Below are 13,263 nucleotides of genomic sequence, written 5' to 3' on the forward strand. Positions count from 1 at the left end.
GATGAGAACGGAAATCGTGTGCTGGCGGCGCAGCAGCAGCAAGAGGCCCCATTAGCAAAAGCACACCTCTAGTTAAGAACAGTTTCAGGTTAAGAATGGACCTCCGGAACAAATTAAGTTTGTAACTAGAGGTACCACTGTATGCTTATAATATTCAATATTCAACTAAGACTGGGAGTAAACATGAGAACACCTGAGAAAAAGTACCTATTGTGATTTTTTTTTTTAAGGACAAAACTGGCTTATATGAGTTATATATATATTAATGAGTTGAACAAAAAGATCAGTCAACTGAAATTTCCTGATAATACCATAAAGAATAGAAGGAGATATGGAAGAAAATGTATATTTAGGATTCCAAAATAAGGCTTCTGCAGTTTTGTATTGAGCCTCATGGTGTCGCTGTTCACCAATAAGGAAAAAAAGTAAAAGATCTAGCCTCACAGCCTTAGCTATTACAATGCAGCACACAATAACTGAGGCAAGGCTGAACATGACAGTACAGAAAGCAAAACTGAAGGAAGTTTTGCTTAGAAACAATTTGGCTATTTTGAACTGGAACTAGGAGCAGAACAAAGGGAACACCAGAAACCAATCATTAGAGCTTTTGAACAGAACCAGCATTTTTTATCCTGGTACAAAATCATGGAAGAAACCCAGAGACTCGGGAGTTGCAGAAAAGGAATCCTTCAATGCCTTGTCATGGTGACTATCTGGAAGCTAATTTCTGGGCAGATCCGCTATTCCATTCCTGAGGAGATGCAGAAAGGCTCTTTTGTGGGGAATGTTGCAAAGGACCTGGGAATGGATGGGAAGCAGCTTTCAGACCATGGACTCCGCATTGTTTCCAGTGTAGGTATGGTTCAGTATTTTGCTTTGAATGTCAACAATGGCCATTTACAGATTTCTGAGAGAATAGATAGAGAGGAAATCTGTGGAGAGGCAGACAAATGCATATTGAAGTTGCAGGTTTTTATTGAAAGTAAATTAAAACTTTATGGTATTGAAGTGGAAATTACAGATATAAATGACAATGCACCCTGGTTTCTACCAAAGGAATGGAAAATGAAAATCAGTGAGACATCAACACTCAGAGACAGGTTTCTTTTACCCATAGCTCAGGATCCAGATCTAGGGATCAATTCTATACAAGATTATCAACTTGCAGGCAGTAGCCATTTTTCTCTGCATGTGCAGACAGGAGAAAATGGGGCAAGACATGCTGAGCTGGTGCTGGAGAAACTTCTGGACAGGGAAGAGCAACCAGATTATGATCTAATCCTCACAGCTACTGATGGGGGCGATCCAGTGAGATCTGGTACTGCTCAAATTCATGTGATAGTTCTAGATGCAAATGACAATGCACCGGTTTTCACACAACAGATCTTTGAAGCAACCATAAAGGAAAATGTTCCTAAAGGGTTTCTAGTTTGCACAGTGCGAGCCACCGATATAGATGAAGGAATCAATGGAGAGGTAAAATACTCCTTTGGAAAAAACACAGAGAAGATTTCTAAAATGTTTCTATTGAATTCAACAACGGGAGACATTACCCTTGCAGGAAGCCTTGACTTTGAAATATCATCCTTATATGAATTTGAGGTGCAAGCCATTGATGGTGGTGGTCTAAGTAACAGATCAAAGGTTGTGATATTTGTAACAGACTTAAATGACAATGCACCTGAAATAGCAATAACCTTTGTACTCAATGCTGTGTCTGAGAACACACCAAGTGGAACTGTCATTGCCATTTTAAATGTCCAAGACAGAGATTCAGGAGTCAATGGGGACGTTATATGCTCAATTCCCAATAGCCTTCCTTTCCAACTAAAGAAAACAATGGACAACTTTTACACTTTAGTGACAGACAGAGCCCTTGACAGGGAACAAGTGGCGACCTATGACATCCCTATTACAGCAACTGATAATGGGACTCCGACATTATCAACTTCTGCAATTATTTCACTACAGCTGTTAGACACAAATGACAACCCCCCATTCTTTTTACAGTCAACCTACACCTCTTATCTCCTAGAAAATAATCCAAGAGGAGCATCAGTCTTTTCCCTGAAAGCAAGTGATCCAGACTGGGAAGAGAATTCCAGAATAACATATTCCATCACTGACGACCAAGGAAGTGACTCCCGCCTCTCCTCCTACCTTTCCATTAACTCTGAGACGGGGGTCATCTATGCTCTGAGTTCTTTTGACTATGAAGAGATCAGAGAGATGAAGTTCCTGGTCAAGGCCCAGGATGGAGGTTCTCCACCACTCAGCTCCAATGTCTCAGTCACTCTCTTCATCCTGGACCAGAATGACAATGCTCCCCAAATCCTGTACCCCTCCCCTCCCACTGACGGCTCCACAGGGATAGAGCTGGCCCCTCGCTCCTCTGAGCCAGGCTACCTGGTCACTAAGGTGGTGGCCGTGGATGCGGACTCTGGCCAGAATGCCTGGCTCTCCTACCAGCTGATCAAGGCCACTGAGCCAGGGCTCTTCACTCTGGGGCTCCACACGGGAGAGATCAGGACAGCCCGCTTCTTTCTGGAGAAAGATGCCCTCAAGCAAAGCCTGGTGGTTTTAGTGAAGGACAATGGGCAGCCACCTCTCTCTGCTTCAGCCACTCTGACTGTGGTGCTGGCTGACACCATCCCTGCAATCCTCTCAGACCTGAGCAGCATCTCAGCTCCTGTAGAGCCTCCGTCTGACCTCACTTTCTACCTGGTCCTTGCAGTGGCTTTTGTCTCCTGCTTGTTCTTCACTTTCCTCCTTGTATTATTGGCCATCAAGTTGCACAGGTGGCGAAATTCTCAGCTGCTTGAGTCGGGGAGTGTGAATTTCAGTGGCGCTCCTATCTCACAGTTTGTGGGGATTGACGGAGTCCGAGCATTTCTGCACTCCTACTGCCAGGAGGTTTCTCTCACTACAGACTCTAGGAAGGCAAATTATTCCAATACTCTGAGCAATAAAGAAGTTTGTGAGGCAAAGGATCCGATCCTACCTGGTGAAGATTTAAACTTGAACAATGAAGGCTTAATCGTAGTCCAGGTGAGCAAACAATTTTAGATAAACAATGTTTTTATTTTGTTAATATCAGAATATATTTCCCATCTGCCTCTGCTTTCTCATTATATTCAGAACTATGTCAGTCTTCTTTCTATTCCTTTCAGCCCGCCTTCTTTTAGTTATTACATTATATGTGATCCTTCTGTGAAGTATCTTCTTTCAACAAATCTTTATCTTGATGCATCAGATGATCAGTCTTTGTCTCTTATTTTGGACTGCTGGTGGAGGCTCACAAAACCTTTTGCACATCTACAAAAAACATAGTTCCCTACATATTGAAAACTATCATGTATGGGAGATGTATAGGAGAAGGCTAGGCTCATCCTATTTTCATGTGGAGGTGTATTCATCTCCTCCCGCTTTGAACAAGGCTTCAGCATGTGAGTTCCTGTGAGATTGATTTAATGCATTCTTAATTGTTTTAACTTAGTATATTGTATTTGGCTTTTATTTCATATTTTTAAGACTCTTTAAAAAACCTGTATCAATAAATAAGTATATAAATGTGAGCCCTCACCTGCCTTGCTACTGGTAAGTTTAGTTATGCTGCCTCCATGAAAACTAGGGCCAAGTATCCTATGACAAGTAAGTGTTCATTCCCATCTTTCATCCAATAACCTCTTTCCACTACATACCCAACTGCCCACCAATAAGCTGATACTGAGATTCTCATTGCTACAATACCTTTTTAAAAAAGTAATAATGAATTTACTTAACCCTTTTATTGGCTGAGTTATTTTGGCTGTTGGTATATTTTAGCATGATAAAATGAGGAGATTCAATGGTGAGGGGACTCTGGGAAGAAATTTACAAGCAATTGTATTGTAAGATTGGTTGCATAATGCTCGTTGTAATTTGCAACCTTCACCCACTATTTAACTACAGCAGCAACATACAAATGGCTTTTGGGGGGGGGGGGGTATTTTCTATTTAAATGAGATTTCCAGTGTAAGATACGGGTAGAATTTTGAACCCCAGAGAAGGTGTCGTGTGTTGCCTTCTCCCTGTAATTTGAAAGAAAACAGCTTCAGCTGACAGTGTGTTCTTCTAGGGAGTTCCACACTGCTACAATGGGTGCATCACAGGAAATGTGATTGCAAGTTTCATTACTCCTCTGTCACATGACTGTAAGCTGTTTTGATTCCAGTGCTCTTTGGTGACATGTCGCTTATATTTTTCTATTTAAAATATGCTGTCATGGTTGGTGTTGTAAACACACTACAGTGGCAAGAATTGATGTATTTGGGGGACATTTTATGAGGCATGTGGGGTTTTTGTTTTTTGTTCCTGTAAGGAAAACAATGAATGGTAACTTGCTGAAATTTGGGGAAGTTGTTTGCGTGACCATTTCTGACAATGTCATAGAAGGACTATCCTGTAGTTCTACTAATGTGTGAATTGGACAATGAAAAGTATGCTGGGAGGATGCTTGGATTCCCACAAAATTGTTTGACGTTTAAGAGCAAGTGGGAATTATTTAGGGATTATTGGAACACCAGACAAAAATAGTGCTAATAGTAGTTACTTTTCATTATTGTAAATGCAAGTGGTAAATCCTCTTGATCACATTAATAAAATGCACATCTGTTTGTTTTGGGCTTTTAGTGTTTTTTCTGTTACAAAAAGAAAATATTTAAAAGAATAATGCACACACGTAGAGATTTTTGTGCTATGGATACAAGGCACATTGCAGATAATGTAATATATTGTACTTTTAATAGTTATTAAACATAATTTGTTTTATAAATAGTGCAACTAATTTTAGTCCAGGTCCTAAGGGAAACCTTGTTGGCTCTCTCCATACAGAACAGGAAACATATTCAATGGTAGATCTTTACCTTTCCTATTATATATATATATATATATATATATATATAGTGTTGGCAGCAGAGAGCAGCAGCAAGTTAATTGTTTCAGAGGGCAATGAATTTAGCCAACATTCATCTTAAGTATCTTAAGGGCACATCGTCTATGCTGTTGATAAAAGTTGCAATGAAAAGATTTTGTCCCATCCTCTCCAACATGAATGTAAGAAAAAGTGTGTTGCAGATCCTCCATTGTGAGGACTATGCATGCCATGGGCTTACAGTGGTGCCCCGCAAGACGAATGCCTCGCAAGACGGAAAACCCGCTAGACAAAAGGGTTTTCCATTTTGGAGGTGCTTCGCAAAACAAATTTCCTATGGGCTTGCTTCGCAAGATGAAAATGTCTTGTGAGTTCCTGCGGTTTTTTTCCCTCCCCCCTTTTTCTAAGCCGCTAAGCTGCTTATCTGCTTATCCGCTAAACCGATAAGCCGCTAAAAGCCGCTAATAGCGCTAATAGCGCTAATCCGCTAATCCGTCAATGGGCTTGCTACGCAAGACGAAAAAACTGCTAGACGAAGAGACTCGCGGAACGGATTCTTTTCGTCTTGCGAGGCACCACTGTATTTGCATAATTCTTGCCTTCTGAAAAAGGGGGACATTTCCTTAAAGAAGGCATCATACATAAAATACTTGTCTCACATGTCCCTTCTTGTGTATGATGTAGGGGGGAAATCAGCACCGTCTCCCACTCTGTGTTGCTGATTGTTTGAAGAGAACTATGTATGGTAGAACAGCAGTCATCATGGGATGACAGGTGTTCCATGAGGACAGAAGTGAATACACAATGGTATAATTGATGTGGCCAGGCTCTGCCTGGCAGGAGTCTGGCTGTGAGGAGACTTTCCATCCCACCTTGAGCAAATATCCCACAATAGTCCATCCACCAACTATAGAGAATAGTTGTATGCTGACAGCTCAAGTAAAATCCAGCTCGTGAGCTTTCCCTGGGAAATAGTATTCTGCCTAATTTTCACCAGGTTACCTCTTTTTAAACCACAAATTGCTGAAGAGATGTCAAGAACTGAAGTTAAGATTAGAAAACTGAGAAACAGAGGGAACTGAAACTGACTGGTCTGCACTTTCCTAATACATACTTTTTATGTTCTCAAAAAAACTCTTGAGTTGTTCAGGTTGGGGATTTCAAGGAAAGCTACAAAAAGAAAGTAAGAATGGCTTTTGAATTGAACCAACTGGATATTACCATTTGTCTACCTATGGAAACCTTTCCAATTTAGAAGATGTAGAAAATAAATATTCCTCACCCACAACTACTGCCCTCAAATTGTAGCAAAAACATATCATCTCTTCTTGACAGGAGATTACTGGATGATCACATTGAGCATCATATAAAAATATCTTGCAAAACAAATGCAGTAATGATTTCTTTTTCAAGCCCAAGGCATTGCAAAGTAGCACATGATTTAACAAAATATAACTATATTTTAAAATATTACACTGGAAGTTGCCTTTGAGCACCTCTCTAATCAGTAGCAGAGAAAGGCTCTGCCTGTTGAAACAATACAGGGCTAAATGGAAAATAAATATGAACTAGTATAAGGCCCATCACTATTTTCCTATTCACAAATATATTTTGTTTAAATGTTTAAACACATCACTGTGTGGGTCAACCTAAAATTATCACAAGCTGAACCTCTGAAGGGAATACGTTTTAAAAATTCACTTGTGATAATTTCCTAATATTATTTAGATTTTTTTAATGCACATCAAACATGGAAAAAAGAAATCTGGAACTCTGGTCTCATTGACCTGCATACTGAAAAGAGCTCTTATGGAGTGAATAACTATAAGGTCTGATCAGTAATCCATTGAGGGGGGTACAACTTGAAAACAATGGTAAAGGGTAAATTAGAAGCAGTTCTCTACATTAGAAATTATATACTATGTACCATTATTGAAATGGCAAATACAGTTCCCCATGTGGACTCAGAGTGTCACTGTTGGACAACGTGGAAGCAGCCATGGCTCAGCATTTCCGAGACTCTTAGAACACTCTCTCTCAACACTTCAGCAGAGCAGAAAGGAAAAGCTTTTATTTTAAAAGCTGCTCAAGAAACGAAAGCTCTCAGTTTCCCAAGAATCAGCTCAAAAGAACAGCATTGGTACTATCTCACATTAGTGTACTGGGAGTCTTGCAAACTATACTGAAAGAAGGAAGAAATCAGGAAATGCAATGGATGTTATGGAAGTAAAGCAGGCAGAGAGAACAAGGAAGATCACAAAGAGGCAAGTACTGTTTCTGTTCATATTCTGGTCTGTGTTCTTCTGCCAGGTAGTGTCTGAGAAGGTTCAGTATTCAGTTCCAGAGGAAGCAGAGCAGGGCTCCTTTGTGGGAAACCTTGTTAAAGATCTGGGGTTGGATGTCAGAGAGCTGTCAAAGCGCAAGCTTGGTATTTCTTCAGAAAAGCAATTCTTTGATTTGAATGAACAAAATGGCAACCTGTATGTGAATGAGAGGATAGACCGGGAAGAGATTTGTGGTAAATCATCTACTTGTGTCCTCAAATTAGAAGTTGTGGCACACAATCCTTTGAATATTTTCCAAGTAAATATTTTTATCCAGGACATCAATGATAATGCCCCACATTTCCGGAATGAAAATATTGAGCTTAAATTTAGTGAATCTACTCTGCCAGGAACTCGATTTGCTCTTGGAAATGCTGAAGATGATGATATTGGAATAAACTCCCTCCAGAATTATCAATTAAGCTCAACTCCATATTTCAAACTAGAAATTCAAAACAGCAATGATGGTGGCAAATATGCAGAGTTAATATTGCTGAAACAACTGGACAGGGAAAAGGAACACACACACCACATGGTCCTTACAGCCATGGATGGCGCAGAACCTCCAAAAACCGGAACAGCAAAAATATTGGTGACAGTTATTGATATTAATGACAATGTCCCTGTTTTCACCCAGACAATCTATAAAGTGAGCCTGAAGGAGAGTGCACCCAAAGGAACCTCTGTGCTTCAAGTCAAAGCATCTGACAGTGATGAAGGGTCAAATGCTGAGATCACTTATACTTTTAGTGACATCTCAAAAACAGCTGAGCAGAAATTTCATCTGGATCCCAGAGATGGAACAGTTACACTCATAGAAAGTGTTGATTTTGAAGAAAGTCAATATTATGTGATGATAATTCAGGCAAGTGATGGAGGAGGATTGGCGGCACATTGCAAAGTGGAAATTGAGGTTCTTGATGAGAATGACAATGCTCCAGATGTGATCCTTACCTCCGTGTCCAGCCCAGTTCTGGAAGATGTCACATCTGGAGCTGTGATTGCTCTCATTAAAGTTCAGGACAGGGATTCTGGGGATAATGGAGAAGTAACCTGTCACCTGAAGGAACTTGTACCTTTCCTTATAGTCTCATCTTTGGATAATTACTTCAAGCTCCTCTTAGATGGTGCCCTTGACAGAGAAAGGACTCCCGAGTATAATATTACAATCACAGCCACAGACAAAGGCACCCCTCCACTCTCCACACACAAAACCATATCCATACAGATCTCAGATATCAATGATAACCCACCAGCCTTTGAAAAATCTTCCTACACTGCCTACATTCCAGAGAACAACCCATCTGGAGCTTCAATTTTCCACATCAAGGCCTCTGACCCAGATCTGGATCGCAATGCCAGAATCACTTACTCCATCCTTAACAGCAACATCAAGGATCTGCCTCTCTCCTCCTATGTCTCCATTAACTCTGAGACTGGGATCATCTATGCCCAACGCTCCTTTGACTATGAGCAATTCAGGGAGTTTCAGATTCAAGTGAAGGCCCAAGATGGAGGTTCTCCACCACTCAATAGTAGTGCCACAGTGACAGTATGTGTTTTGGATCGAAATGATAACGCTCCGCAGATCCTGTACCCCTCACAATCAACAGAGGGCTCTCCTTTCTTTGAGATGGTGCCTCGGTCAGCTGAGTCGGGTTATCTGGTGACGAAGGTGGTGGCCGTGGACTCTGATTCGGGACACAATGCCTGGCTCTCCTTCCATCTCCTGCAGGCCACAGAGCCCTCACTCTTCAGCATTGGCTCCCACACCGGAGAGGTGCAAACAGTCCGAGCATTACTTGAGAAAGATGCAGTGAAGCAGAGGCTGGTCATCCTGGTGAAGGACAATGGGCATCCTCCTCTCTCAGCCACCACAACTTTGAGCCTGGTGTTTGCTGAGAACTTCCAGGAGGCTCTTCCGGAAATGAACTCCCAACCAAATGACTCAGAATATCAGTCTGATCTACAGTTTTATTTGGTATTGGCCTTGACCTTGGTTTCCTTTCTATTCCTGGTGACGGTGATTCTGACCATTCTGATGAAGCTTCGAAGGTCAAGGAACCCCACTTTCCTTCAGTGCTTTATTCCTGACCCCCACTCAAAGGCTGGTGCCATATTCCCACCCAATTATGAGGATGGAACTTTGCCTTATTCCTACCAGGTCTGTCTGTCCTCAGAATCCAGGAGGAATGAGCTGACATTCCTGCAGCCCACAGTCCAAATAGCAGAGAACCTCCTTTGCAATGGCAACTCTGACATTTCTTTGATGGTCAGTGGAGGTAATTTAATTTCTGAAAAGGAAAATGACAGCACGGTGAGTTATATTGCATTCTTTTTTTTCTTTTTTAAGGGAATTAGGTGTCTTATCACTTGTTTGAGAGTTTAATTGTAAACAGTAGGTGTTATCAAACTGGCACCCCAGACAATTCAGGCCATGTCACCAGGGAAGTAGGTAGGGAGTATACTGAGCTGCTACTGCTGCATATCAAGCTAATGAAATGGGCCTTCTAGCAATTGTTGAAGGGCAAAATTGCAAGTTGGGTGGAGCCTCAGTCAGAATTATCCAGATGCATTTGCATTCTGACTTAGGGTGGCAATCTCGGACCACAGGATGACATAGCATGTTTGAGTGGAGACAGTGCTTATCCTTCCTTCCTTCCTTCCTTCCTTCCTTCCTTCCTTCCTTCCTTCTTTCCTTCCTTCGTAGTATGACTAAAATTGAATATGTAGCTATTTTAATGTTATGTCTTAAAAAACCCCCAGAAAAACAGACATCAAAAAATATTACATTGTATATTCTTCAAGAAGTTCAAAAATTTTCTATTTATTGGCAAACTTCTCCTTATTATTAAACTAAATATTAGGATGTTTGTGGGGAGTTTTTTATGTGTTGTGGGGAAGGAAATAGTGGATTGAATATCTTTTGTTGGCGGTCGGCCAACAGAGATAATTACATAGTGATTGATGATAGCCAAGTCTTGGTTCCCAGATTCATTTTGGAAAAAAGAGTGAACAAGAGATTAATCTCTGGTACTTTGAAAAAGCTGTTTCTGTCGTCAAGAGACCAAGAAGCAGTCAGCTCCTAGGAACTCGGATGGGGGTTAAGTGACTTGAGAGCTGAGGAATTTACATCTTGCCCCAAAGCCATGAAAGAGCTGTGATGGGTATGGGATCTGCAAAAGCCTCCCTTTCTTAATTATGTTTGGAACGGTTATAATTTATAACTGAGGGAGATTTGTCCATCAGCTGGTGATAAATTACTTTCAGTGTGTGAGCTGCTTTTTGGCTTCAAGAAGAAGGGAAGGGAAATTGAACATTAAAGGATTGAAGGCAGAACTAAAAGCCTGTTTTGTGGTTTGAGACAAGGAAGTTTTAAACGAACAATGGAGATCTGTGTTTTTGTATTTTTCAGATTGAGAGTATAGAAATGTTCTACATTATTAAACTTATATATTGTTAAAAATGAATATAATAATATTTTTTTAATGGCAACCATAATTTAACGCACACAGAAAGTTAAAATCACAACAGAATAGATTAAAACAAATTAAAGCTCATACACAGTTGGGTCTGATTGGAAAAGCACAATGTATGATATGGTGAAGTATTGGTGAAAGCTGTCAATAGTACAAGCACCCCTCAGGTCCTGTGACTGCATGCTGGTTGCAGAATGAAAAGAGCTCGTGCACAGCCTGTATCTGATCAATGAGTGGTGCAATTAGACTTTCTCTCATCGAGTCATAGAGTTGCAAGGGACCCAAGGGTCGTCTGGTCCAAACCCCTGGAATGCAGGAATCTCAGCTAGAGCATCCATGGCAGATGGCCATGCAGCCTCTGCTAAAAAAAACTTCAAGGAAGGAGAGTCCACAACTTCCCAAAGGAGACTGTCCCAATATGTCATAAAAAGATTCATGAAGCACTCCTAAATTCTCCAACATGTTACCTCATGCTTTCTAAAACAACTTAGCACAAGATTGTTCAAGATAATGATTGTTCTCATATCAATTCATCTATTCACCAAGATCTTCAGTGGAGGCATTCCTGGTGGTCTCCTTACCTGCATCAGTACATGTTCTGGAAATCATAAGGATGGCATTCTCTGTGGTGGAACAGTCTGCACTTTTGAATTCAATAGTAATGTACGGTGCAGTGTTTTCATCAACAAGTATTTGCTGGCCATCGGTGTTCAACTCCACTAAGTTGCTGACAACAGTATTATATACTGTACTTTATTATGCATATTATTGCATTGAACTGGTGCTTATATGGTCTTAAATCAATATTATACACAACCTAGATACTCTTTGGGTGTGGGACTGGTACTATATAATTATTTTAAATAAATATATAAAATGCATCAATTCCCCACCTCCAAAAACCATATACTAGAAAGACAAAACACAGGCAATGAGCAATAGGGAAAAACAGGGGTCCCTGTATTGACTTATATGCTGACCCAAATATGTCTGCATCATGAACCCAAAATCTCTTTCCCCCTTTGCATAACAGTCAGAACAGCTAAGAGCATTTGCAATGTATGATTAGAAATTATGACCAGTTGGAACAGTTGTGGTCAACAGTATGTATGTAGGTGAGTGCGCATGTGGCTAGTATTTCCACCTATACCATCTCCAGTCATGCTTCCATGCTGTAGTAACATAGGTGACAAATGACTATTGAGTCATAACAATGTTAGATGCCCTCTCACCTCTTTGGCTGGGAATGCTTTCCCATGGAAAGGCAATCTGGCAAGGACATACAGCTGCACACCCCTGTATTTGCTGCTTCATATACATTAATGCTGGATCGTGCCTAATGTGTCAAAAAGTTTGTTGCCAGTGCATATTCTGTAGTGAAAGATGGAGAATAATTTTAAAAGAACTTTAAGGCATTGCTTAGTGGATCAGATACTTGATTTTCTGTCTTCTGGGGGAAAGCATTCAGCAAATTCAGTATAGCAGTTTTAGTAGTCCTGCTGATTTTGTAGAACAAGAAGCAGAAGAGGATCAAGATCTCCAAGAAAAATGACTGGAGGTTTAACAGGTCATCACATGCTAGTTTTTAATAATTCTTGTTCTGAGCTTGACAACTGATTGTCACACATGAGCTCATAAGCTGACATTGAAAGTTACCCACCTGCAGTAGTGACATGCATGGTGGTGGGCAGCTGGTGAATTCACCCCCCACCCCCACGCACTGTTGCCTACCTGGATGGGGCAGAGTGAGGCTGGAGTCATGTGCTTTTAACTGTGGGAACATTTAGCACTGCTGCTGGTGCACCTGCACACCCCCAACCACACAGTTGTGTCAGCCCAGCCCTGACCAGGTAAGTCCCAGCAACAACACTAGTGTTGAAGGGTGGCTCCACAACTCCACCCCATTGCGTGTGTCACCCATCTTTTCTTGCTTCTTTTTATCTCTGTAATTTGATGTGGTGTAGTAATAATAATTGGCTTTAATAGCATTCGTCTTGGCTTTATTTTCTTCTAGGCACAATGTGAGCAATAAATTAAGGAGGACATGGCCTTCTTTGCACTGTGCAGTCATACTTAGTGTTTATAGAGCACTTTAGTGTAGAAAATGGCTGATATACATTCCCTTGTAACCCATAATAACCCAGAAAGATAGATCAGCATTATTTTCCTCATGTTGTGGATGAGATGGAGAGAGGATACATTTAGATGTGGCAGATATTGCATTAGTTTTCCTGTCCAGAACGCTAGTGCTTCTGTTCTGTTTTCCAGTGATCCTTTCACAGTGCAGTACCAGTTGTGTTATTTTTGACCAATATATCAGCATATCAATATATGAGCAATATATCATGTTCCACTAAATTTCATTCACACCAGTGTGTGTGGTGTGACGCAACAATGAACATCATTGGATAACATTGCAACTATTCCACCCATAGCTGTGAATGTATTCATTCCCCCATGTATTCGGCCCCAAATTTCATCACTTTACTCCTGCTATTTTCCGGTTTAAGGGAGCAGCAAATGGATTTTTTCTGCAATTAAATAACAT

At 40.8% G+C, this 13,263-nt stretch overlaps 1 protein-coding gene and 1 pseudogene across 2 annotated transcripts; both read left to right on the plus strand.

Annotated features, from left to right (window-relative positions):
* Positions 1 to 238: 238 nt before the first annotated feature.
* LOC307219952 (protocadherin gamma-A6-like) lies at positions 239 to 3,066 on the plus strand (the record flags this gene model as incomplete). Its single annotated transcript, XM_079983533.1, has 1 exon — positions 239 to 3,066. Exon 1 carries the CDS (start codon positions 646 to 648, stop codon positions 3,064 to 3,066), a length of 2,421 nt encoding a protein of 806 aa, XP_079839659.1. The 5' UTR covers positions 239 to 645.
* A 2,022-nt stretch (positions 3,067 to 5,088) lies between these two features.
* Positions 5,089 to 11,438, plus strand: LOC307219553 (protocadherin gamma-B4 pseudogene; annotated as a pseudogene). The gene is made up of 3 exons: positions 5,089 to 5,094; positions 7,223 to 9,553; positions 11,262 to 11,438. The product of its transcript is annotated as a protocadherin gamma-B4 pseudogene (transcript).
* Positions 11,439 to 13,263: the final 1,825 nt, after the last annotated feature.

This window comes from Podarcis cretensis (assembly GCF_951804945.1).
Source record: "Podarcis cretensis genome assembly, chromosome: 7".
In the NCBI taxonomy this organism is placed as follows: Eukaryota; Metazoa; Chordata; class Lepidosauria; order Squamata; family Lacertidae; genus Podarcis; species Podarcis cretensis.